The sequence below is a fragment of the Leuresthes tenuis genome, unplaced genomic scaffold, assembly GCF_036924035.1.
Source record: "Leuresthes tenuis unplaced genomic scaffold, fLeuTen1.0.hap1 SCAF_11, whole genome shotgun sequence".
Lineage (NCBI taxonomy): Eukaryota > Metazoa > Chordata > Actinopteri > Atheriniformes > Atherinopsidae > Leuresthes > Leuresthes tenuis.
The window spans coordinates 13,703,007-13,730,231 of NW_027325365.1; the positions used below are offsets into that span (position 1 = coordinate 13,703,007).

The 27,225-nt window shown below is 41.8% G+C and overlaps 1 protein-coding gene across 1 annotated transcript; it reads left to right on the forward strand.

The window, feature by feature from the left end:
- Positions 1–17,146: 17,146 nt before the first annotated feature.
- On the forward strand, positions 17,147–25,946 carry scyl1 (SCY1-like, kinase-like 1). Its single transcript, XM_072395584.1, has 18 exons — positions 17,147–17,332; positions 17,926–18,066; positions 19,017–19,139; positions 19,253–19,479; positions 19,564–19,654; positions 19,989–20,144; positions 20,279–20,437; positions 20,518–20,625; positions 20,838–20,951; positions 21,048–21,203; positions 21,282–21,470; positions 21,826–21,901; positions 22,516–22,713; positions 22,826–22,971; positions 23,069–23,152; positions 23,240–23,551; positions 24,250–24,328; positions 24,490–25,946. Exons 1-18 carry the CDS (start codon positions 17,225–17,227, stop codon positions 24,612–24,614), a joined length of 2,592 nt encoding a protein of 863 aa, XP_072251685.1. The 5' UTR covers positions 17,147–17,224; the 3' UTR covers positions 24,615–25,946.
- The last annotated feature ends 1,279 nt before the right edge of the window (positions 25,947–27,225 follow it).

Here is a 27,225-nt window from a genome sequence, read left to right on the forward strand (position 1 = left end):
CCATCCAGAAACAACAAAGACAACAAAGAACTATTGACAAAATAATACTCATGATAGATATATAAATATGCAATGTAAATATGAACAAAATGCAATGATTTGCAATTGTCATAAACCAATATTTTATTCAGAACAGAACATAGAAAATACATCAAATGTTGGATGTGTGTCATTTTACCATTTGTGAACTATATGGGCTGACTCTTCTACAATGAAGCTATGCTGCTATAATAAATGCAGCATGTGTTTTAACATTGTCTTGCTGAAATATGCAAGACCTTCCCTGACAAAGACATCATCTGGATGGGAGCTAAAGTTGCTCTTAATCTGTGCAAGTTGCCAGTTCTGTAAGGCACTAATGCACCCTCATACCTACAGAGATGCAAGCGTAGAGAATATGTCTCACTTTCAACATCTGATAAGTTCTCTTTGCTCTTTTGTAAAGAAAATGTTGGTTTAAGAAATTTTCAAATCACTTATTCACATTTTTCAAGCTTCCCAATCTCTTTAGAATAAGGGTTGAAAGCGATACTAGTAAAGTGCAAACATCGTGATGTGCCGTCACACAATATACTTTTGTATCTATTTTTCTATGCGAGTCACCTTTTATACTTATCCTTCACATGACTGAGCTCGTCCCTGGTTCTCTGCAACTCCGCCTCCAGGCTTTCAATGCAAACCACGGTCTGCAGCAAGTTCTGGTGAAGATCTGCATTTTCCTCTTGCAGAACCCTGAACACAGAAGGATTATGGGTGAAGGAGTCACAACATGCAGTGCATCATTATCAGCCCAGAGATATTTGCTGTTATGCAGCTTTAGCTAAACAAAGAAAAAAACAAACCTGTGAAAATAATCATAAAAATTTGCTCATGCTCTCGGTTTTTCTTGTTCGTAGATTTCAAACCTATTTTTCCCTTTCTATTCATTAAATCTAAGATCTATGGTTTCAAAAGAATTTCTTTAAATATCAACCTAAATTGTTATCTTACACTAAACAGTTGATTATAAAAAATGTGCAATATTCACTTTCCATTGCACTGGGCAGGGACCTTCCCATGTTCAGCTACTACATTTTCTCACATAACATTTATATTTTGAATAATTAATCATTGATGTAAGCAGTGACCCTCTCTTTAGAGAGCAGGGATACAGCAGCCAATACGCACTCTCTCTGATGTTCATCTTATTTTCAATCCTCTCCACGTCTGAATTAGAAGGACTTTCATGAAACTAGTTAACCACTGCTCTCATGGTGTTAAAGATTTACTCTTTTTTTTTCAAGATTTGGTAAATAATGCTAAAACAACACGGAACAAGTCATGGCACAACATTTGCTGATGTTGCCTGGTTTAAATCAATATATTGATGATATACTACTTACACAGAGAAGGCACATTTTTGAGTGAATGACTCAGAAGACAGTATTAACCTATATGCTGTGATGTATTCTATTTTATTTTCAATGTAACAAGTACTGATATTTAAAAAAGTAGTTTGTGTTGATAGAGCTTATCCATTATTGTTATATTCATCATGTTCAATACAATCCGTGTGGGTACTATTCAAACTAAATAAAGTACCTTTTTTTTACAGTGGAGGTCTGAATTCAAGGTTCAGAACATACAGAGACAGTCAATTAAGTCTATAAAATATTCACATTCCCCAAGTCCTTTTGGCAAAGAAAACAAATAAAAATAATTATAGAAAAACTGCTAAATTATGATTTGTGAATAATAAAGCACATGTAGAATAGTAGCACTGCATTGTTAATGTGAAAACTAAGCTTTTGTCATTTGGAAGTTAAAAGAAGTCTTATTAAAAATGTTACTTTTTACGACATTACTTTCCCCGTCACGTGTGGGCATTACTGACAACATAGAGATGGTTATATAAATGAGATCCACAATAGCTCTTCCTCTTTAAATAGAAGTGGAAGTAGAGAGGAGGCTCATTAGAGTGATCAATAATCCACTGACCCGTCACAGAGTGAGACAGAAAGGAACGGGTGCAAATGTGTTCTCAACTATGAAAAGAACAAAGTATAACAGACACTTACTGAAGGTGGTCAGCATCAAACACCATGTCCTAGAATAAGAGCAGGACAAGAGTATAAAGTCAGCAGATGAGAACTGGCAGCAAATATGAGGCAGTTGATGTGGTTAACTTCTCATACAGTGTAAACATCAAATATATTAAGAATATATAGACTGGTGGTTTTGATTTGTACTGCAGCACACTGAGTCTAAAATAATATTACTGTGCACAGACTTTCAACACACAAATTATGTATTAATGCAATATGAATGTGAGCACTCCCTAAGCAAATGTTGTGTCATCTGAATTCCAGTGCACTGGAAGAGATTCAAAAGAATGAAGAACATGTCACTGCTCAAATACAACATGCCCTGGAGATTTGTCATTGTGTGAACTGGAGCTTTTCTTCTCAGCCACTTGAGGAAAAACAGGCAAGACTAAAGAACTATGGAGTTTGAGATAAGACTGAAAGCTTCACACAAGTGATAAAACATACAAACTAACAGAGATTTCTTAAAATAAAGCAATAAAGTGAGAGAACAAGGACATTTGTCCATTCAATCTGGGTTCTGTGAACCCAGAACAGGTCGCAGCCTGAGTACATGACAGTTTCAATGAACTATTGACTTATGGCAGATCTGTATCCTGAAAATGCTAGAATCCATTTGTTCTGTCAGGCTAAAACATTGCCAGTATTTTTCCCCTTTTATACTTGTGCTGTTAAGCATGCCTGTGTGTGTATGGATTTACAGAACCAAACATACCGAGTGGAAAAACTAAACGTTATGCAATGTTCTGTGTGTCTTTGAGCCCAAATGATTGTGAGTCTGAACAGATTCTTACATAAGGGCAACCTGATACCAGCTCTTACCCACACCGCACACTCTGACATTTTCCTCTGTGCTGGTTACTATTGTGAGCTTCACAGATTAGTCTCAGCAGATATTTATTGTTGTCAGAATACTCAGTCAGTCTGTCCGGAGAACAAACAGGGTAACACCCTGAGAAGACACACAACATAATCTAAATGGATATTTATTAGGTTGTTTCAAAGGAAGATTTCCCTAAAAGCAAAGGATAGTCATCTGCTGCATTGCTGAACAATGACTCAGCCTGCAGTGCGGAGAGTTTGACACATCCCCCACAGCCTGTGACTCAGCTACACTGCCTCTGCAAGCGAGGAGCAACACTGCATCTGCTGTGCTCATCCTCCTCTTTCTATAAAGGCATACTATGTGTTCAGGAGCCTAATCAGTGACAGCTATACATATAAGAAAAGTTTTAGTTATTTTGCTTGTTGCTTCTTAGTTATGTAGCAATCATATTTTATACATGTTCATTCTCATAAAATGAAATGAATACATGTATTTATTGTTTCAAATATACTTTGGTCAGCTTCTCTTGGTTTTTACACTGCTTTGTAAATAAAGGTGACTTGACATTAATCTGTGCTGCTGTTTGTAATGATTTGCATGTTGTTGGTTTGGGCTGATTCGCACCTGAAGTATCTCACAGCTTAATTCACAAATGTCTCTGGTCAAGACCGTTTTTGTCTCTCAACGACTTTGTTCAATTGCAAAATTGACACAAATGAATGTAGTTGATATCAGTTGTATGAGATGCATTACTTACAGTTAAAACATGGTCACTTAGAATAATTTATTTCATTCTTATGAGTCTTGAGGGGTGGGAAATGACAAACTGGCTGGTGTATGCGTTTCAACAAGAAATCGTGTTTTGATAAAAAAATAATTTTTTTAAACCACATTAACATTTTTTTTGTTGTACTTTTGTGATCTGAGGCGTGGAATCTCACTTTCTTGTCTCATATAATTGCCTTTTATTAACAAGAGCAGAAATAGACAACTATTAAAAGTGAACTCACTCTGTACTGTTTAGAGAGCCCCATGTGCTGTGGCTGGTGTCGACCACTCTGCTCTGAGCTGTGACTGGTAGCTGTGGAGGCTGTGTCTCTGGCCCTGGATGAGTCAGATTTTATGGAAGAACACTCAGATCCAAAGCCTGGTCCTGCACCCTGGACTGAGGATGGAGGGGAGTTGCTCGGCCTTCGGTTGTCAGACTCCTGGTGCATCTGCTGAGGGAAGTGCTGGGGGTGTGGGTGTTGGCTGTGGTGTTTGCGGTGGTGCCGCTGTTTGGGATGGCTGGGTTCAGGGCTGGTGCTGGTTCCATCTGTGAGGTGAGGGCCATATCTGCTGTATCGGTCCCCAGACAAGGGGGGGTCCCCAGGCGAGGACCTCCTTTCTTTGTGGCCATGGCTGCCAGAGCGGGGATGGTGACGAGGTGGGGGGCTACCGTGGTGGTTCCTAGCTCCATATGAGATCAGTTTTTCAGGATTAGAGCAGTCTGAGCTTTTTCGAGAGCTGCTGCAAGCTTTCACCTGTCTGTTGTGCTGCTTTGGAGGTTGCGTCGTCTCACCCCCTGTGCCCCCTCTGTGCTTCTTGGGTGGAAGCTGGGGCTTGACAGGTTCGGATGTAGGAGCTGGGACAGGCATCTTTTCAGTAGTTCTATCACTGTTCACACCCAAGACATTGAGATCTGATGGACTTATGACCTGCTTGGTAATCTCATCTAGAAAGGCTGAGAACTGCAACTTTCCCTCAACAAAATTTGCTCTGGCTTGCTCTATCTCAGCCTGTGTGATCCCTTTGCCCTTCTGCCCACTCTGACCTTCTCCTTTAGTGACTCTGGGGGAAAGGACCTCCATTGACTTAGCCTTGCGAATGTCAGTATGATGTTCCGTGTTTTTGAGTATCCCTTTACCTGGAAGCTGAGTAGAAGAAACTGCCCTCTTAGGCCCTCTGGGCACTCCTAAAACTACGTCCTCCTCATTGAAAGCCAGGCTTCGGTTCAAACTTGCTGTTTTATACAAAGGCCCGTAGTTTATGTGTGATACTTTAGATTTTTCCACTCCAACATCACCTTCATTACACTGTGGAAAGCCTTCGTCGCTCCGACTGTGACCTCGGTTAAGGGTAGAGAAACTATGCCCTCCGCTCTGTTGTGAGTCATCATGGAAGTTGGTAATAACGTTCCCCTTTTTGCCACTTTTGACCGTCGCAAAGACAACGGGACCGCTGCTGTCATCCTCCCTGAAACCTCTACGCACATCTGAGATGTTGGAGCAGGACAGGGAATGCTGGGGCCGCTCCGCATGATGAAGAGAGAAGGCATCATTTGCACTTGTCTCCGTGTACCAGGAGGAGTAAGAAGAGGAGGAAGAGCTGGAGGAGAGGGAGGAGGAAGAAGCCCTGGAGAGAGTTACGGAGGTGTGGTGGTTGTAAGATTTTTCATTGTCTTCACCTTGGTGAAACTGATGAGGATAGTTGGCATCATGGTGAGGGCTTTCATGGAGATAATGACTGTGCTGATGGTGCCGATGGTGTCCTCGGCTGTTTCCTGTATTTCTGTCAGTATCCTCAAGCTTTGTGTACCTACAGCAAAGGAAGTAAAAAATAATTGCTCAGATAAACTGTATGAAATAATGAATAATGCACACTTTTTTTTTAACAAATTGCATGTGTATTTATAATCCTAAAGCTGCAGATAGCTTGATTTTCAATCTTTACACCATCTCTGTGAGATAAAGAAACCACCCTACCTGTGCGAATGTGGGTCTTGGTTTTGGTGAAAGTGATGATGGTGGTTGTTCTTCAGAGGTTTGATCTCATCCGGAGCAGAAGGGCTGTGAACAGGTTTAAAAAACTTCTCCATTACCTGTCTCTTCCCTGGTTCCCAGACTGTCGATGCCGTTGTGGACAGAGGGGGTATAAGTGATGAACTTTGTCAGTAACCTGCTGTTGGCTCTGAAGCTCTATATTCTCTCTACTTTTTTTTCTTCTGTAAAACTAAAGCTCAGATGATGTCAGCTGCAAAGACCATGAAACTGCTGTTAAAATCAATTCTGGTTAGAAAGCAGGTGCGGCATGTGCCTAGATATTGTGAAAAAATTCAATCTAATCTTACTTACAAGGAGTTCAGATGTCAATGCTCAAATAATCTCCACAGAAAATACTCAAAGTAATTTCCAAAGTATTAAACTGTTGGATTACTTGTGCATCCACCCATATGAAGCTCAGGAGCAGAAATGTATGATTCCCGGATGGCAGCTTGATTTTGCATCATGCCTGATGTAACAGCTGGGTACGCATCGAACCAGCTGAAAGAGCGAGAGCTTTGTCCTCACACAGGAGACAATTGACCCAAGCCCCAGGGAACAGGATCCATACCAGGCCTTGTTTAAAGCCACTGATAAACCACACACTATGTGGTATTTGTGCTGCCTTATGTTTAATTTCCCCACTCCTGTCATGTAATCTTGTGTAGCAGTTTTGCTTACCTGCTTTTACCGCTATTTTTTTAAATTTAAAAAAGCCTTTATGTCGACAAAACAAACTATTGAACTGCCCTCTGTTACCTCATTGATTTTGTAAGATTTTCTACAGCAAAAGAACTGAGGACTGCATAATTACATTCACAAAGAAAATGACAATAAATGTCATGATATTATATGAGTTATTCCCACATCAAAAATATGTCAGATAATTTACATTGTGGCAGCTAATATCTCAAATCATTGCTGGCAATTATATAAATTGAAAAGTATGACTATGAATGTCTAAGTACAAATAAGGCGAGACTTCTAAGCAATAATCATGATTTGCAAGTAAATCCCATCAGGATCTTGATCAGCCTTTAAAAGCCTTTTTCTGGCTTGTTTATCACATCAACAAAGAGCTCTCTCTTTCCTGAGTATGTATGGCTCTGACTACATCCTGTTTAGCAGATGAATGAGATCAATACATTGGTGTTGGAATGCTGAAACTCAGCCAGAGGACAACTCCCCACCATAATGCTGCTGTTGATCAATTGTGGGCTACCATAATACACATAGTTACATAAGGGATGTTGCCCGGACTTGTCTTCGTATTCTTGTCAATACTTAAAACCAGCTCTGTGATTGAAAACAGAAGAGAGGGAGAGGGAGACTTTATTATTGGGAGAGACGTGACTCACAGCACGTATGTTCACTACACCCCCTGCTGGTTCATAAATTAAAATTCAGACGTTTCCCAGTAATTTTCCACCATGTCGCAGCAGCAGTCTGGCTCTGGATGTTTCTAGATATTTCTAGTCTTTTCAGATTTAATCTTCGATCTGCACCAACACTATATTAACGTACATGTTTAATTCAAGACTTAGGTGGTATTTAAAATAATATAGGAGAATTGTAAACAGAGCTACAGACAAGACACAGTTTATTTGAAAGAAACTGCTAGCACCAGCCCCTTTAATCATGACTTCAGCATAGTCCACTTAGAAAGAAGAAGACAATATTAATCAACATAGGCCATCCAAGTTAAACTGGATGAGTTGGCTGGTTTCTTTTGTTCTTTAATCACAAACTGCATATCAATGCAGTAAAAGGAAAGTAGAACCAACAACTCGCACACATTCCAGTTTGATCCGGTTTGTAGAGCCTTGTAACACACAAGTAAAGATTAATCCGCGCATCCCTTACTGTGACGTCAGCTGTTATGACCGTTATAACTATTGTTAAAATACAGACTATGGTTATACAATGGTTGGAAACACACTTTAATCACCAACCTTTTCGCGATTAATTTACTGTTTTGTTTGTGCATTTAACATAAAATGTCCTCGGAATTGTACGGCTCTGACTCATTGTCTGCGTAAAGCGTTCAAATACAAACGAGTATGAGTATATTAACGAAGTTTTCAAGGATACTTGGTTTATTTATCGCGTTATGTTTTGAGCTCGACTCCAAAGACACAATTTGTAAGCTTTCGGTTGGGTCAAAGTTGGGACTAATTTATTGTCGGATGGATATCTGAAGTTTCACTAGCCGCATCACCTTTACAGTATAAATACTAGTGACGCCATTTCATCGGCCACTGCATCCGAACGATTTCATCAGGCAGGCAAAACCGTGGCAGGCAGGAGATGCAGGTTGAATCGACTTTTGTTTTTTTTTTAAACTAAAGATTGAGCTTAAACTTTAGAAACGAATATATTTAATGTTGCTCTTTTGAGTTTGACATTTTTAAAGCGTTTGAATCTCGTTTCTGTTGAGTGTCTTTGAATGTTAGGCCCTGTCTCGAAGGCATTTGAAGATTCAGTTTCAAGATGCAGTTTGTAGCTTTTGCTATACTTTTTTGACTTCTTAGTCTTTTTTATCGTTGTTACGATTCAGTGAACATGTTAGTGAGCGTTGACGTTTATAAGAAAGTTAACAGGTTTTGGTTTTTTTTGTCATTGATAAGACTAACGCCATATGTAAGGCAATCCTAAGAAAGTCTTATTTTTGTTAGCACTGGAGAACGTGGTTATTCAACGGTCGCCTTGTCAGTATTCTTATTTGAGTGAGATGATCAATTTAACTGATAAACGTTATTTATTTTTTAAGAATTTTAATGTACGTCTTCTTAACGACTCTTTGCTAAATATGGAAGCTGTGACGTAGGCGCTTGTATGAGTCTTATTGGATGAATCGAAAAAAAACGCCATGACGTACCTAGACAAAAATGGAAAGGGAGTGGTCTCGCTTTTTCTAGGCTTCAGACCAATAATGGCGATAGTGCTGTGACTTAAATCAACTATAAGCCATTTTAGTAACCTCGTAGTTACCAAGTTAACCTTTTGATAACGACAAAATAGTCTCTCAATAGATCTTGGCATTATTGTGAGTCGTGGATTAAGTTTAACTACGACTTCTAACAACCTCAAAGCTCAGACCTGAAAGTATTATAAACGCTGTCTATAGGGGAAAACATTTATTCGAAATGTTGTCAGTCAAATGGAGTTGTGCTATTTAAAGCTAGAAGTAAAGGCAGAATTGTGAAAATAGCTCAATACATGTTGGTTTTTTTTTTTGGTTTTTTGTCTGAAAGGAAATCAGGCTAAATATGAGGATGAGTTAAGTGAGCAGATGTGCTCAAACTGAGGCAAAGTTTAGGCCATTAGGTCTTAATTTTTAATATCTACCCTCTGTGGCTTTTATTTTTTGGTTGTTTTGGTTTGCAATTATTGACTAAAAAGATTACAGGATTTAAAAAAAAAAAAAATTATGCAATTTGAAGAGATTTTTTTATTTTTATTTTTTTAGCTTTAGCTTCCTATCAACAAATCAAAGGCTTCGTAAGTCTTTTAAGGGCTTTTATCTTTTTTTTTTTTTATGTCTGAAAGACAGAAGATTTTTTTTTTTCCGGTGAAAATGGACTGAGTTATCAAGGGAGGAATGGACTTAGTTATTGTGAGGAAGAATGGACTTAGTTATTAGCTGAAGATCACAGGACCAACGTGGGACACGGGGAGAGGACCCGGGTGGCGCCAGGCAGGAAAGGACCAGAGGGCGTAGGAGGACCAGGTTGGAGCCAGGCAGGACAGGACCAAAGGGGCGTATGAGGACCAGAGTGAAGCCAGGCCAGGCGAGACCAAAGGGGCGTGGAGGCGAGAGCAGAGAGGGCCCAAGGGAGCAGGAAGCTGCATCAGGTGCTGTCGGCGGGTGTACACCAGAGGGAGCCAGAGTCACAGGGCAGTGTAGCAGAGAGGCCAGCGCTGAAGTGGTTCCAGAGAGCCAGCCGATGCTGAGGGTGGGACGGGTGCAAAGTCTTCTAGCTTCCCAAGTTTAAAGCGGGTCCTTGGTTTGTATGTTGGGTAGAGGTATCTCTGTAACATTTTTAGGCATTTAGTTTTTCATTCCTCTGCAGAATCAACTGTTGTAGAACACAATGTCTCGCACAGCTCTCTCTTCCTCTTTTCAGGCAAACCGTGTAAAGCGTTTTGTACCGTGGTCCCCTCTCCTCTTGTGCGCTGACATGATTTTGGTGGTGTCCTTTGGCGAATGCCTTGGTGTAGTGTGCTGACGAGAAGAACTTCTTAATCGGACTTCTACCCCCTACGATCAGAAGTAGTTCCCCCAACCGGAGGGAGAGGCAATCCTTTGTTGTTCAATAGGTCTTCTCGGGAGAGGCTTGCAGCATTGGAGTGTGAGAGGGATGATCTTCTGTGCAGCCATTTGATGTATAAAATCGGCAACCCTTCGGTACAGCCGCCCCTCATTGGTACAATTCAGCTACATCTACCTCTTAAGCCAAGCAGTGAGTTAATGCATGACGTGTACATATGGGTGTAACGATCCTGTACATAAACTCATCATTGCTTTTATTGTATGGTGTATGTAGTAATATTTGCAGTCAAAATGACCAGAAATTACTTTTGAAGTAGTGGCTCATCTTGGTTAAGAAAAAGTACTGGGTGGAGGAGGGAGGTGGGTGGGGATTTAAATACGTGTCTGGAGTTTCTCTTTTCACAGGCCTGCCCCCTCTAAAGGTGATCATGGAAAGAATCCCTGTACTAGCCACTCGGTACAAGTTGAGCCCATCTTGCGTACTATAGTGCTATGGATCTGGATCATGTTCATCTACTGTGGGTTATCAAGGTGTAGGAAGGTATTTTGTATTCCACAAATCACTAGATTTCTCTGAAACCATTATCATTTTTGAACTATTGTAAATTGGAAGGGAGTTTCATGCAATATGAGGGGTTTGGTGGGAGGGTGGGTTGTGGGGCGTTAACCAGTCTCTTCCTAGACTTTACAGCTCCACATTGCCCAATGCCAAATGCTTGAATAGGAAACATCCAGGCGCACCTGCAAGATTCGAGTGGACACTTTGCCACGCAGGATAGCAACCTCAAAACTAGTCCACAAACATGCTGGTGTAGAGAATCTCCTTTTGCCTCAGGGAGTGCGGTAACAAGTCTCTTTACTAGAAGTAATTTTGATTGTGTTCGCCATGAAGATGCCTTTTGGGAGGGGTTGTGTATTTTTGACTCTTACAGATTTTTATGTAAGGCCCACACATCAAATCTACATTCAAGTCCACGTCTACTGTTAAGGAAGGAATCCCCCACGCTCAGGCCTGTGCTATTTAAGTGCTTCTTCTGGAAAATGGCTTCCATCGTTTAATTGAATTTCTAGCCCATCAGTTGTTGTTATTAAGGCAGTTCACTGTAGATTGCTGTAACAGTAGTAAGTTGTTTAGTACCTCTGTACTGCTTCATTGTATTGTGAAGGGTATTGTGGGGAGAGGCTTTTTCCTTTGCATTTTTCAGTGTGCTGTGTCCTGTGCGCTTTCCAATACCCAAGACCATCAGGAACTCTCCTAACTCATTGTATGTACAAGTTTCCTTGCGCATCGAGCATCACGTAAGGTCACTAAATGTGTTTATTTACCTTAACATTTATTGTTTGGCAAGATGCCTCCATTGCTATTCCTTTGCAATTAGTTACTGTGCCTTGTATTGACAATACAATGAGTGAACTATCTGTAAAGGATTTTATTGTTGCATAATAAATGCATAGCTTGATGTGATTGAATACAGTTTTGGTATGCATTTGTTCTTTTTTGGGGCTTGTATGGGGGGAGCTTTTCTTGTGCTTTTTCAGGTATGACTAAAGCTTGGAGTTTTGTAGAGCACGGATGTGACCTGGGCTCAAATGACTTCCTTTTCAAAGTGGAAATTGAAGGCAGATAAGTTGCATCCATCAAATATTGATGTTGAAAAGATGAACAGCTTTAGCCCTATGTGGGTCACTTACCTTTTAATGGACTTGAGTGTCCTTTCTGTACTTGACTGCCAAAGTAGCACTGTAGTGCTTTCTTAAGAGTCTTGATAATGGGAAGATTTGATGGAGCTTCATTGAATTTGCCGTTATCTGCAGTAAAGCATTTTGGTAAGGATAACAACAGTCAGTTCTACGATACTGTGGGGAGGGGCACAGGGTGTTTTTTCTTTTCTGCCTCTTTGATCTTACAGAACAGTCCAAAAGAAGAATGCAGTCTACCTAGGACAACACAGGAACCTTCTTGCCCTTTGAACTCCACCAACATGCAGTTCGACCTAAAAGGGTCAGGTTAGGTGTCTTTGTTTTAGAAAGGAACAATTAGCCCTCAGCTGCTTACCCTTGTGCAACTGTGCAAGTGGCAGTTTAGTCACATCTAATAATCCACAAGTGCGCAACTGCGCAACTTTTCAAATTGAAGTAGCTGAGGAAAGCTGCACATGGTGCAGCTGATATTCGGCCTTCATTGCAACGCAAATGTGTTGCTTTAGTATATATGGTACATTGGTTTTGGTCGGGCGTGTCCCTACACTTCTCTTCACAGAAATCACAGTACAAGAATGGTTCAAGCACGAGTGAAGTCCTCTAACCTGGAGCATGTAGTAAGACCTTGGCTTCTCTTAAACATGACTTAAAAATGACATCTTGGAACTGGCTTTATGTTAACCTCAAATCATCAGTAACAATGCTTTACTAGCGTATTCCTCTTTGGCCTTGGGGCCCTATTGCTTTGCATCTTAAGACCACAAGATGAGTAGAACTCGAATCTTTGAGTATTGTGTGGTTGGGTGTGTTGTGTAGATCACTCTTTGTTTCAGATCATTCTCGTCTGTCCACTCCCGATCTCGCCTGCCTCTGAATGCAAAGCCATCTGTGGAAGCTGTCAGCGAATATAAGTGTGACCCCCCCCCCGCCCCCTCACCCCCTGAATGAAGTACCAATCCCCTGTGCGCTTGAGCTTAAATCTTGAATCCCCTGGCGTCCTTCGCAGAAGCCCGGCTGTCTGTGTGTTTGTGTGCCTTTTTCTTTTCCCTCTGGTTTCTCAGGTCAAATTGCCAAAATTTATAGTCATCTGGGATGGCCCTAACCTGTGGAACACTGAGAATCCTGTCATTTTAAGATCAAGAGCTGCAAGCTTGTTTCTAATACTGCATCACTTCAGTCTCGTGGGTTCCAAGTTAAGTAATTTCGGTTCCCTTGATTTTTCTTTTTAACATATCATGGCTTTGATGTAACTCAACATATTGCATGCATCTCAGCTCTGCATAACATTTTATTTGCATTATGCAACATAATCATGAAATCGTTGTCAAAGGTTGCTGTAGTCTTTGGTCAGGGGTCTCTTTTTTGGGGGGGTGGGCAAAACACTCTTCTCTCTCTCCCTTTCAGATTTCTCATTCAGCTTAACTTGCTACTGAGCCAGGCAACTTACACATCTGCAGTGTCATGGGATGACTGGTACAAGCAGCTTCTAGGGATCAGTCTTTGAAACATTGAAGAATTGAGTGTCACTGAGGAAGAATAGCTGTGGTAAAGGCTGCGGTAAACGATAACCACATTGAAATATTTAGTCATTGGTATAGTTTGGGATTCTTGTAGGGGGGGCGGGGTGGGGTGGCTTAAATTGTCTTGTCTTTTTTCCATTACAGCTGTAAACTTAGCAGGAAAGCCTTCACTGTTCACTTGACCTTCAAGTCCAGCCTCTTTGCAAAGGGAAACGGCTTTGAGGATGCTGGTATCGTGGCTTTGTTTATACAGATAAAACTGGATCACATGGAATCAATCGTACACCACTTCAATATCACTGTGGGGAAATGCTGGGGAATGGGGAAACGGCTTTCTGTCTTCTAGTTTCAGCCTCGTGATCAAGAGAAATCCCCATGTGGTGACAGGATAATGTAGCAGCCAGGTGTTTAGGGTTTTCTTTTCCTGGGGGAACAAACTCTGTTCCTTCAGGTTTTGCTTTTGCCCAAATTACAGCAATAACAAAAAAGCAAAAGACTCCGGTGGTGGCACTCCTGACGTTGTCAGGATGGGGTTCAATTCCCTGCGGTGTCTTGCTTTTTGATTTGCTTTTTGGGTAAAGCTGTGGCTGAAGGACTCGTATAGTAAATGAACTTTCCCAGGATTGCACAAACTTGGTAAACGTGGCTGAAGGAGGTGTCAATACATTATCAATAAAGCTTTGTTAACCTGATCGACGTCATTTCTTGCTGCTTTGTTTTAAAAGTGCTCAGGACAGACAGATAAATACATTCATACAATCACTTTACAGGTTATGCCAAGTAAAACTATTATTGCAATGTTATGGAAGATATTCAGTAGCTGCCTAAAGGACAGATCATGCATTTATTCTTAAGACTCCTGTCCTTTAACAGTCATTGTTAAAGGTTTTTGTTCTCGCCATCAGTTTGACTCCCTGGAGGTTGGGGTTAGATGCCTCTGACCATCAGATGGCTGCAAAAAAAAATGTTTTGCATCAAAAGGTTGAGAAATTCAACCTGGAAGGACACCAAAAAATATGACCATCTTAACTGAAAATAAAGTTGTATGATGCAAACCATTTCTTGCTGTTTCTTGCCAATCTACTTCAGGCTCAAAGAAGGATCCTGGTGCATGATTTATTGACAGTCAAAATTATGTTTAAGGATTAAAGCCAGAGGTGGCGCAAGCTCCAATAACAACATTTCACTTTCCAGCTTCCAGTTAGAGCTGATACTGGACCGAAGCTCATTTTCTGTGCCACAATACTAACGGTCTGACAGAACTTATTACATTGACAAATGTAAATGTACTTTATTTATACAGCCCTTTACAACAATCCATTTCGGTGTACCAAAGTGCTTTACAGCAGATGATAAAGAAAAGAATAAGTGCAAAACAATAAAATAGCAGTAAACGCAATAAAATTCAGCAAAATTGAATAAGATAATATAAAAGAGTCACCATACTACTGGGTATTAAAAGCCATCTGAAATAAGTAGGTTTTTAGCCTAGATTTAAAGAGGCCCAGGTCAGAAATAAGACGCATCGGGGGGGGGGGGGGGAGCTTATTCCAGAGCCTGGGGGCAGCAACGGAAAAGGCTCGGTCACCCCAGTGCTTGTATTTTGACCTGGGCACTTCCAGCAAAAGTTGATTTGTTGACCTCAGAGCTCTACCAGGATTACGGACAGTTAAAAGCTCAGATAAATATGATGGGGTGAGGCCGTTAAGAGCTTTAAAAACAAGCCAATGAAGGGAGTTAAGAACAGGAGTGATATGCATACGTTTGTTAGTGTTGGTTAAAAGACGGGCAGCAGCATTTTGCACAAGTTGAAGGCGACTGAGAGAAGTAAAGAACAAACATAAAGAACAATGGAAATGTCCACCTTACTCAGAACTGAGGTACATTATTCAGGAGTCAAAGAGCTGTAGATCCAGTTTTATGATTAGAAAAGACAAAGATGGACTAGTTTGGCCATAATGACAACATATATGTTTAGAAGAGTAAAGGTGATGCAGTCGGTGCCTAAAAACACTGCCAGCCATTAGGAACAGTGGTGCTAGCATCATGCTGAGGGCTGGTTTGCTGCCAACAGACTTAGCAGATTGCACCAAGAGGTTTTCAAAGTAATAAAGATGCACTTCCTCTGAATTATTGAGCATGACCTCAAACCGTCAGGTGGAAGGTTGAAAGGTGAGCACAGCTGGAGTATGACCCAGAACACACAAAAAAATGAATACAGGAAACTAAAACATCTGGTCAAGGTGGATATTTATCAAAATATCAAATGCTTCATTGTTGTTTTGAGCGGCTGTGTGTTCTTTTATCGATGACTGCAGCAACGATAAATCAGACATGTTCACCCAATTCTTCTTTTTTTATACTGAGTTAAAATAGTTCAAAGAATACCTGGAAGCCTAAAACCACTGTGAAGTTCATGTCCATGTGGAGTGTAGGAAAACACACGACTGGAACCGTGTGAGACAGAAGAGTCCCAGCTCAGCTCCTGTTAGTGGTTTTTATGAGGGGGGGGGTTCAGACAGGCTGTCATGCAGAGCGATTTGTGTCTGTGAGCATCAACTTTTATTGATGAGTGTTTGTGAAAGATCCAAGTGATCCCGATCACACATTAAACATGTGGTGAACAAGTCACCTGCACTACAGGGATGATGATGTGAGACCAGCATTCATGTTATTATGCTTTAGGTTTATATTTTAAACCAAAACATGTTTTTTATCCTTTCTGACCTATTCTGGTTTGGGATAAATGAGTGTACTGTGCAAGCTTTTTGATCCAACTATAACTTTGAGAAATAGATATTTTGCTTCCAAGGATCCTTATTTTCATGTCGTCCTTTAAAGTGATTTGGAGCAGTAGTTCTCCAGGTTTTCTGTTTTTCTTTGGACACTTTTTGTTTTTCCACTCATTTTCAATGCAGTTATTGCACAAAGTATAAAGGGACATGTTTTTTCTGTTTGTTAACCACTGAAATCACTCAATAATTAAACTTTAAAAAAAAAAAAAGCATCCTTCTGTGTTTGTCTACACTCAAAACTCAGCGTATAATCCATTTTAAATCAAGACTTTTGGTACTTTTTTTCTTTTATCCGTCTCCATGAAGGTCACTAAAGACGCAGTTTGACAGACATAAAAAGATTTATATTTTCCATGAAGGATGGCTGTCAAGAGGCCATTCTTAAGGAAGGGAAACGGGGAGAAAAGGCTGAGTTTTGGCAACAGGTCTTACGGAGGGATTAATCCTCCTCAGAGCCCGGACCTCAAACAATATTGAATCAGTGTGGGATCATCTTGACAGAGAATGGAACAAAAGGCAGAAAACATCCAAAGAAGAGCTTTGGGATGTCCTTCAAGAAGCCTGGAGAACAATTCCTAATTTCTAATTAATCAAACGATGCAGGAATGGCTTTGCTCTGGCAAGGCAAGATGATTTAAAACTCATTAATCCATAAATTTGTTTTATAAGTAAAAACAAGTGATGGTTGAGCCACTCTTTTTTAAAATAATGGCAGCATGAGAGAAGAAAATCCCTTTAACATCTATTATCATGTAATTGACATTTAGAATAAGAAAATGAAACACAAGCAATAAAAATGCAACGAATCATTCTTTTACAATTTATCAAAAGCATAAATACACATTATTTAGAATATAGGGTTTATTATAGTTGCTTAATTCTCCTAAATGAATTGCTCACTCCTGGTTATTTATTACTTAATAACAGCAAACTTGAGCTTTCATGGGATTGTTAGTTCTCTTAATTTCCATCCTTTGGTGAACAAGGGACACTTTTCCAAAGTCAAGTTTATTTATCATGATGATTTTGTGATTTTTTCCTTGCTCAAATCTGATCGAAACTCATTTACGAGAGGACTTAAACTGGCTTGTGGAACAAATGTTCAAAAACAAAGTTCTCACGGAACCATTTCTCGTCCGTGCCATTTAGTAGTGCCGAGCCATAATTAGCCTCCTGTAGGCAGTGTCGTTGTGTTTGTTTGATGAGGTGTGGAGGTTAGGGGAAATGTGGTCCTTTTTTGCCAGGGATCCCGTCAAAGACTTTGCTTATGAAATTCTCCCGGAGAGTCCAGAAAAGACTGGAATATGGACTCTTCATCGGGGGAAACGAAAGGTAAAAGCGACAGACCGTCACCGAGCCTCCGCTAACGGTTAGCGTTAGCTCGTTTGTTTACGGAGGCCTGTCAGCAGAACCAGCAAGCATCCAAGCTTCATTCGGCTTATTGGTTTGGTGTCAGACATGCGTGGGTCTTTTTCTGTTGTTGTTCAGCTCATTACGTGTCAGTGCCAGTTATATTTTTCTGCTCTGCCCGTGTCTTCTTCGTGCTCTCCGTCTCAGTGTTTGCTCAGTAAGACGAGCACGCATTTCTCGCCACGTCACCCCGTTTTAGCCGAGTTATCATATTTTATAGGAACTGGGTATAAGTTGATACCCCCATCGTATGTAGAAATGTTTCGGTCCACATAGCCGACAACACCAAATATACCCCGGTGCCGTGATTATTGCCGCCGAGAAGCTGCGACTTGCCAGCGTTTGTCATCCTCTTCACCGTAGGATCAGAAGACAGCAGAGCACCAACTTCCTCCTCTTCATCATCCTCATTCACGATTTTTTTTAAATATAATTCCTATAACTAACACGTAATATAATAGCATTTGATGTTTAGTGTGATATGTGGCTAACTGTGCCTCCAATTGTCCCGTCAGACCACCGGAGAGCCGGTGTCTGTGCTCGTGTACGAGGTGGCTCAGGGGACAGAGCAGCAGACACAGCTGGCCAAGGCTGCTTTCAAGAGAATGAAGACCCTGCGTCACCCTAACATTCTGGCCTATGTCGATGGACTGGAGGTATGCATCCCTTTTTGTCTGAGTGAGTTTGCAGGTGTTCACTGTAGTTCCACACACGACCCACAGCCTTTTTGTCTGGGGGCCAGCGGCCCGTCTCTGCCCTTTTGTTACGTTCAGCTGTGTATAATCTGCTTCTTCTTTGCATGCTCATGTTCAGAGAGAGGTGAGTGCGAAAAGGTTTTTCTGTTCGTGAAGTTGTCAGAAAAATAGCGTAGCGGTAGTTAGTTTTTGTTTCCCCTTTTTGCTAGAGTTGCAGTAAGAGTTTATAATGGTATGAAAAGTTACAACTGAGCATTTGTTCAACAAAATACCCTTCTGTTTTACTCCTTTAAGAGGCATTGGAATTGATAATGTTAGCTTTAATCTTTGAAACGTTGATAATTATATTCCTATGTAGTATTGTGACAGCCCGATATTATTGTCACATTAAAACCCAGGGCTGTTGCACCTCCGCATTTCAGTTTTTCTGTGATCATTAGATCTTATCTACTCTGTTACTGCAACCGCTAGTCTGGTCTGTCTTTGTTGGTTGGATTTTACTGGATCCAATTCTGAACTCTGGTCGTCACTGACAATAATTAGACAGCCACCAGGAAGTCATCTTTCTCCTTACTCCCGCCATAAAGAGCTATTGAATGCTTTTATACTGTGTGTGCAAGGTTGGGTTGTGGTTTGTTTGCTTTAGCTGAGGATGTCGGGGTAGTAATTATTTGCAGACTTTTCTTTCCTTTTCATATAAACTTGTGAACATTAAATTATTGTTATACAGTACCATCGTGTTGTTTATAGGTTACTTAACCTCAACAATGAAATCCCAAGACTCTGTTTATTTACTCACTGTCTCTCGGGTTCCTGCCTTTACCATCATCATGGTAGCATGTCATACAATCAAAAGCACATCTTTTTATTTAAATTGGTACGCTACGTTATCTTCCTTGGGGTTGTTACAGACAGACAAGAGCCTTTACCTGGTAACTGAGCAAGTGACACCCCTGGCAGTCCACCTGAAGGCCCAGGCAGACAAGGGCGGTGCTGGGGAGCTGGAGGTGTCCTGGGGACTGCACCAGATAGTGGTAAGAAGCTCTGTCATCTGATAGGTTGACGGGAGGCATAGTCCAGCTGTTTTGGTTGGTTATCCTCTAGAAGCGGTCTCTAACTGTCTTCTGCCATTTGTGTCCCATCACAGAAAGCTCTGAGTTTTCTGGTCAATGACTGCCACCTGCTTCATAACAACTTGGGCATATGGGCTGTTTTTGTGGATCGTGCTGGGGAGTGGAAGCTGGGCGCCCTCGATCATGTGGCCCCCGAGCAGGGTGACCCCAGCGGGGTCTCGCTACCCGCCCCGAAAGCTGTTTACCCAGACATGGAGAAATACGACCCACCAGAGATGTCCAACAACAGTGGAGAGAAATGGTGAGGGTGGGGGGAAAAAAAGGAGGAGGAATAGATTATTTGTATTGAGGTGCTCTGATTGATTTATTTATGTGTTTGTTGCAGGGCAGGGGAGGTGTGGCGCCTTGGCTGCCTGATTTGGGAGGTGTTCAATGGACCACTACCTCGCACTTCCTCCCTCCGCTCACTGGGAAAGGTTCGTCTCCTGAACGGTGCCTTTGTGAAACGTTCAAGTTACTTATCACTGGTTCCAGGGCTTATTTTCCATGATTCCATGCTTATTTGGCACAAAGTTGTCTTTTCTTTGTGCCTTGGGATTCCAGATGTTTTACACTTGAAATGGTACTGGAAATGATAGATGTGCTGGTTATTTTCATTTAAGGATGAAACTTGGCTTTTGTAAAGAAGGAGAATTGTCAAAATGAGCATGAATGAAACACTCGTCTTCTGGCTAAAAATCCTACGAGCAGATTACTCAATGTGCAGATGCTTCCTGGGGGTAAATAAATAAATCCTTTTTGTGTCCACAGATCCCCAAGACGCTGGTCCCCCATTACTGTGAGCTGGTTGGGGCCAATCCCCGGGCTCGGCCCAACCCAGCCCGCTTTCTCCAGAACTGCAGAGCATCGGGGGGATTCCTCAACAACAGCTTTGTGGAGAGCAACCTTTTCCTTGAGGAGATCCAGGTTCACAAACTTGCATATTTCTTGTATTTGACTTATTCATTAGTTTCCTAAACATCAGCACAGACGGTTGTTGTGTAAGCCACACGATATAGGTTGTAAAACTCAAAGCATCTCCCTAAATCGGCATTCTGTAGATCAAGGAGCCAGCCGAGAAGCAGCAGTTCTTCCAGGATCTGAGTGACAATCTGGACTCGTTTCCTGAAGACTTCTGCAAACACAAGGTCCTGCCTCAACTGCTCACGGCGTTTGAGTTTGGCAACGCAGGCGCTGTCGTCCTCACGCCGCTCTTCAAAGTAGGTCCTCGTCTCCACTGGCAACCCCCCCCCCCCTTATAAAAAACACAGCACAGAATCTGTATCTTTCTGTCTGCCAGGTGGGGAAGTTCCTGTCAGCAGAGGAATACCAACAGAAGATCATTCCTGTGATTGTGAAGATGTTTTCCTCCACAGACCGAGCGATGAGGATACGACTTCTGCAGCAGGTAGTTCATTTGGACCCGTGGATGGAATCTACGTTCACATGCAGGGATGAATTAGTTATTTTATAGCCTGAAGAGAGAAATGCCTGTTAAAAGTAGGTAGATGGACCACTTAAAACAGTCATTCAATTACACCCAGAACAACTGTATTTCAGTCTGTGTTAAAGGATAAAAACTTTTCTTCAGTCTCGCCTTCTTCTGCCTCTCTTCCTCAGATGGAGCAGTTTATTCAGTATCTCAACGAGGCAGCAGTTAATTCCCAGATTTTCCCGCACGTTGTTCACGGCTTTACAGACACCAACCCGGCCATCAGAGAACAGACCGTCAAGGTAGTTTTTCCGGACTTGAACACATCCAGGTGTTAATGAACATTCCTCCAGTTATAAGTCGTACCTTTTCTTTTTTTTCCCCCTTCATCTCTGCAGTCTATGTTGCTGTTGGCTCCGAAGCTGAATGAGACTAACCTGAACCAAGAGCTGATGCGTCACTTCGCCCGGCTGCAGGCCAGAGACGAGCAAGGCCCAATCCGGTGCAATACGACCGTCTGTCTTGGAAAAATTGCCTCCTACCTCAACGCCGGGGTAAAGCACGCCCACGTTTCACGTTAAGAACACAAAACTAAAGCCGAGTGAGGGATTTGATTGACCTTCTCTTCACAGACTCGACAGCGTGTTCTGATTTCAGCCTTCTCTCGAGCCACTAAAGACCCGTTCCCCGCTTCACGCTCCGCTGGCGTCCTGGGCTTCGCTGCTACACACAACTACTACAGCATCACAGAGATCGCAGGCCGAATCCTGCCCACTCTCTGTGCCGTTACTGTTGACCCAGATAAGAGCGTCAGGGATCAGGTGATTATTATTATTATTATGGCCTGTTTGCTTTGTGTTGTGGTTGCTCAACATTTAAGGTCATCAAAAGATTTAAAATGCTTTTACTTTTTTGTCATTACATCCGCTTATAGATGGTAAGTTTAGTTATGATGGCGACGACGGATTCAAGTCAGTGTTTTATTAAATAATATCAGTGGATTAATCACAGTAGTTATGTATCACATGACAGAGAAGCTGGAAGAAACAGAAAGGAAAAAAACTTGTTTTCTGGGGGGAAAAAAAGAAGAGGAAAGGAAACGGCTCATTACTGACCGCTTTTTGTGGTTACTTTAGATGACCAGGATGTGCCCGCTTGTGTTTTTCTGTTTGTCAGGCATTCAAAGCCATAAAGAGTTTCCTGTCCAAGCTGGAGGCTGTGTCAGAAGATCCAACCAAGCTGGCTGAGATTGGTACGTTAGAAACTGTACTGAGCTGCAGAGTCTCTGCTCTACATTCATGTCCCCTACTTTCTTCTCCTCTTTTCTTAGGAGAAGAAACAAATACTTTTTTGACTGAATTAACCCCCTTAAAGCCCTTTTTGCTTACTGTGTAAGCTGCCTTTTGGGGAAAAAGTACCTGAATTACCATCTGGAACATCCAACTTGCTGTAGAGTTTCCTAAATTCACCCTTGAATGCAGCATGAAAACATCGGTTTTAATGGAATTAAAACGGTGGCCGAGAGATCAGTGAAATAAAGCTAAGTTACAGATGGTTTACAGTGCTCTAAAATGCAAACAATTTTTAATAATTTCCTGGTGTTATTGCACCCTCTGCCTAAAGGTTGCAGCCCAGAAATGTTCCGCGTATTCCAAAAGAACAAGAACATTTATCTCTCCACAGAAAAGGACTAACTCACACTTTCAAAGCTCCTACAATATGACAGATTGTGGTTATTTTGTTATGAGTCAGTATGTTTTAAATTATTCAGAGTTTACTGGATTAAGTCTCATGATGCTTTTTTTTCTGTGGTTATTTCTATAATCCTAACTTTGAAAAACACTCTCTGTCCGGTCTCTCTTGCAGAGAAGGATGTTGAGGCATGTGCTCAGCCTGCAGGGGCCTCCTCCAGTTGGGCCGGCTGGGCCGTGACCGGCGTGTCTTCTCTAACTTCTAAGCTTATTCGCAACACTCCAGGGACAGAAGGGGGCACAGCAGCAGCAGCTGAGGGCAGCGGGCCTGCCAACGCCACCAGTCCCACCAGCGCTACTGATGCTGCACCTGGTAAAAATCTGATATTTGATTCAACAGGAATGAAATCAAGTAAAGGTTGCTTTCCCGTGTTGTTTTACTGTATTTGATCTGAAACCACATTATTTGCTTCTCTTATTCTCAGGTTCAGAAGATAAAGCTCCACAAGCCTCTCTGACTCCCCATGCTACTTCTGGTCATGCTAACCAATCACAGACTGTTGAAGTCACAGACAATGATGAGCCAGTAGGGGACCGCTGGGATGATGAGGAGGACTGGGGGAGTTTGGAGGTGGAATTATTACTCATGCATTTATATATTTATGTCAGATTTCTTCCTACATCATAATCATTTCAGATCTCATAAACCGATGATTATTTTTCTCCAGGAGCCAGAGAAATCTCAACCTGAAGACTGGAACACTGACTGGTCAGGAATGGCCTCATCCAAAAAGAAGGCCAGCGACAGAGGAGTATGTGCCTTTTGTTTGGCGTCCACGGTACAATGCTGTCTTTTGTGATAATCGTCTTCATTGCAGTTTTTGCTCTCCAACGCGTAGGTGGGTCGGTCGTCCGCTTCCGTGGCGGTGAAAAAGCAGAGCTCTGACTGGAGCAGCTCGGGCTGGGACGCCGACGACAGCTGGTCCAACGAGAAGGAAGGCCAAGGTCAGAGCTCAGCTGGAGAGGAAGGCTGGGGCAATGACTGGGGGGAGGAGGAGACGGACACCACCTCGGCCAGTGCCACGCTGCCCCTGCCCGAGGGGGTGCGGTTAGCCAGCGAGTACAACTGGGACAGCAGCAGCGCCGGGAAAGGGGCATCTCAGAATGATCTGTTCGCCAGCGTGTCTCAGAGGAACACTGCGGCCACCACGGTGAGAACAAGAGGAAATAAAAATCACCGAATAGGATGTTTGAAAAACAAAAATAGAAAATAAAAAGCCATCCAAATATTTTTGTTAATGCAAAAAAAAAAAAAAAGATACTTTTATCACTTTGATCGATAGCTCAGATGATAATTTAGCCTCTGATTTATGAAGACTAAAGGAGGCGCTGATGGAAGAAGATGTTTCAATGATAATAAGTAACCCTGTGAATTACCTAAAAACTTATCACAATACATTTATCTAATCGGTCAAGACAACATCAAATAAGGGGATAAAATACAGTCAAGAAGATGTTAAAAGTGTAATCACTTTATTTTCACAGCATGTGTGTGTATGACCCCTAAAGGTCACATGTGGAGGGAAGCTTTTCTGTTCACTTTTACCTGTAACTTTCTGATAGTGGACGCATTGTGTTGCGTGATGCAGAACAAGATGATACCCAGAACAGTTACAGAAATGACTTTGATCAGCACACAGTTGAAGGATTCTCAACATAACCACTTCATTTAGCTGCTCTCACCTGTTCCATACTCAGCACGAGCGGTGAAATCAGTCCTCAAACGGCTTTAAAAGAACCAACTTAGCTGAATAATGAAAGACGAGATTGTGTGGCCTGAATCGGCCAACTGAAATCTGAGGAATGGCCGCCTGCTCAGTGCAGTTTTTGTGATCTTCTCTCATGGCAGGCAGGAGAAGGCTGGGGTGCAGAGCCAACAGGAGACTGGGGAGCTGAGGAGAGCTGGGAGTCTGTAGATGGAAGCCAGGGTAAGTCCTCTAACTAGTTTCACTCGGGGATAGGAAGACATCTTGCATCTGTATCCCTTAACTATTCAAATTTATCTTTATGAAATAAGATGATTTTCCTTTTTACATGACAATTAGTGCAGCTCTGAACCACTTAACCGTCTCTTTGTTTTGTCTCACAGGTCTGAGCAAGGCGGAGCTGTCCAAAAAGAAACGGGAGGAGAGGAGGAAAGAGCTGGAGGCGAAACGAGCAGAACGTAAAGCTGCCAAAGGTCCTCTGAAACTAGGTGCACGCAAGCTGGACTGATTCAGGTGCAACAGGGAGGGACATGGACCGTAACGACCGGAGCACGGGATGGGATGGAGAGCCTGCATTCCAAAAGTAAAAGACCAGAAAGACGTGACGACAGTCAAGAAAACTGTGAACTTTATCAAAGAAGGCTGCGTGGATGAGCTTAGGAGAACACTGCTGTTGGTCAGCAGGTGACTCCTAGGGTTGGATTTCCTCGTTAAAGAACTGATAAAGATGAAAATCCAGAGGCTTGAAGCGCTGCAGTTAGTTATTTTGTTCTTTTTTAATTCATGACTCTTAAAGATACCATTGTACATACATGTATATAACAGGTGCGTCTCATCTTAAAAGAAATCACACTTTTTTAAAAAAGAAAAGAGAAATATATATAACAGAATTTCTGAATCAAACCCGTATTACTATGCTGAATGTTCTTCATTACAAACTGTATGCATACACAGTGGATAGGACTGTTTTGAGTTGAGCTGTCACAGATTTAAGACTTTAAATCAGACCATGCATGCACTTGTGTGTCTGTGCAGCCCAGCAAAAGGCCTCAATGTGGCAAGAAATTACTAATGTGTTTACTTTGCACGTATAACGCTGTGCTTTACTTAAATGACCACGAGAGGATGCAGCTGTTTGGCTGCAGAAGTGTAAATGGGGAAAAAAAAAGAAAACGTGCACTTGGGATACATAATGGCGCAACGTGGCCACCGAAAGATGTTAAACTGAAGATGGAAATCAGGCTTCAAGGCAGAATTGGTGTTTCTCCTGTGAGGTGTAGTGCTGTGGTGGAAGGTGTCTGAAATCACACAAGTTTTATGTTGATGTCTGTTGTGGGGCTCCTCGTGTGTTCATATCTGTATAATCCTGACGGGATCGCATGGGAGGAAACTTAAAATCTATCAGTCAATCATTTTAGTTAGTACTCAGAGTGGTATGGGTATATGAAAAGCCTCTTGTACTCTTTATTTGTGCCTTTATTTAGTTGCAAATCCAATAACTCCACAAAATTTAAAAGTGGACCTTTAAAATAACAGCAGCGGTGTTGTTGTTTTGTTTTTTTTTTAATTAAAGCTTTCAGTGTGACATTGTATTCCTTGTTAAATGCCACATTACTAGGCTCAGATGTTACTAGCCATACAAAATGCTTTACACAGGAGCTAGCTGCCACCATTAAAGCCACCCCCACAGCAGCTAAGGACCTGGTTTTGGTTGCTCAGGGTGGGACATGCAAGGAGCTGCTGTGTTCGCCCAATCAAGGCCAGGTACAATACTTCACAGAGTACCCAAATCATGTAGCATGTGAGCTATTCTCAAATAAAAAAAAGTTTCTTCTTTAAATACAGTTTCTTCTTTTTTTTAATACAGCCCATGACTTAAATCCATCTCTTTTTCCAGTTTTCCAACTGTGTTTCCACGGTAACATTAAATGGTGACACCAGCTGGACACAAGTAGCTAACGATTGAAATACTTGGTAATGCCTGTCAGAACTCATGTCAGCAATAGGCAGCATAACAGTGTGTCCTTAGCCAACATATAAAGATGCATAAGCTAACGCTTCACCAGCATCCTGTTGCAGCTTTGATGGTTGAACCCCTGGGAGCTCCTTCTTGTTTAGGGTTTGACTCCAGTTCAGACTGATATCGTTGTTCGAGTAACGTTCTTTTAACCAACTTTCTTCCTCCCCCGCAGAACGCTCAGCAGTTACCATAGTAACGAGACACTGGCTTTCTCAAGAATTTTGAACAAAGCCTGTCTCATACAGTTCAGTAAGACCACTGGAAATTGTACCAAAAAGGGCACAGCCCTGTCTCCTTTAAACGACAAATAAGAGCTACATCTCAGACTCTACAGGCCTCGGTTAACTTGAATGTGAGAGTGGGTCAGTGTACAGTTTGAGAAAAGCCAATAGAATTCAACTCAACATCTAGGCTTTTATTTTCAGCGTCCACATGAATGTATGTAACTTAGATAGAAAATCTGAGAATTCTGACAGAAACTCAGAATAAGGGCCGGGTGGAAGATGCACAGCAAGATACAGTAGGGTGGAGGCGAGAGGAGACAATGAGGCTGATACCTGACCAATCAGATGAGCCTCCAGCATCCATCTTTCTTGATAGTCACTCACAAGCAGCTGTCTGTTGTTAGTACGTTAAGCTTTGACTGGTCTTGGCTGGTCTATGGCAATATTTATATACCTTCACCCTTGCTGCTTTCCTCATAGTTTGTTTTCACCATGACAGCTGCTGGGTTCTTCCTGAGGTGTAATCACAATCTGCTTTTTACAACGTTTGTTAGTTGATGCTGCAGTCTTACTCTTTGTAGTAAATCATTTCAGGGTTTCCCTCTTTGCTTTGTCTTTATAATCGCTGTATCAAACATTGAGTTACATTTTGCTTTGAAAAATGCTATATAAAGTCACAAGCCCTGCAAATCCCTGAAATGCTCAGAAAGTCTCAAAGGGGACATATTATGGTATATTTTGCTATGGTAATTACAGCGTGACTTGGGTGTCCGACATAGTCTATAGAATAGCTATCTATATACCACTCGAGTGTTTTGTCTATATCTGGAGGAATAGACTTGCGTGTGTTTACTGCATTAAATTGCAAACCATGA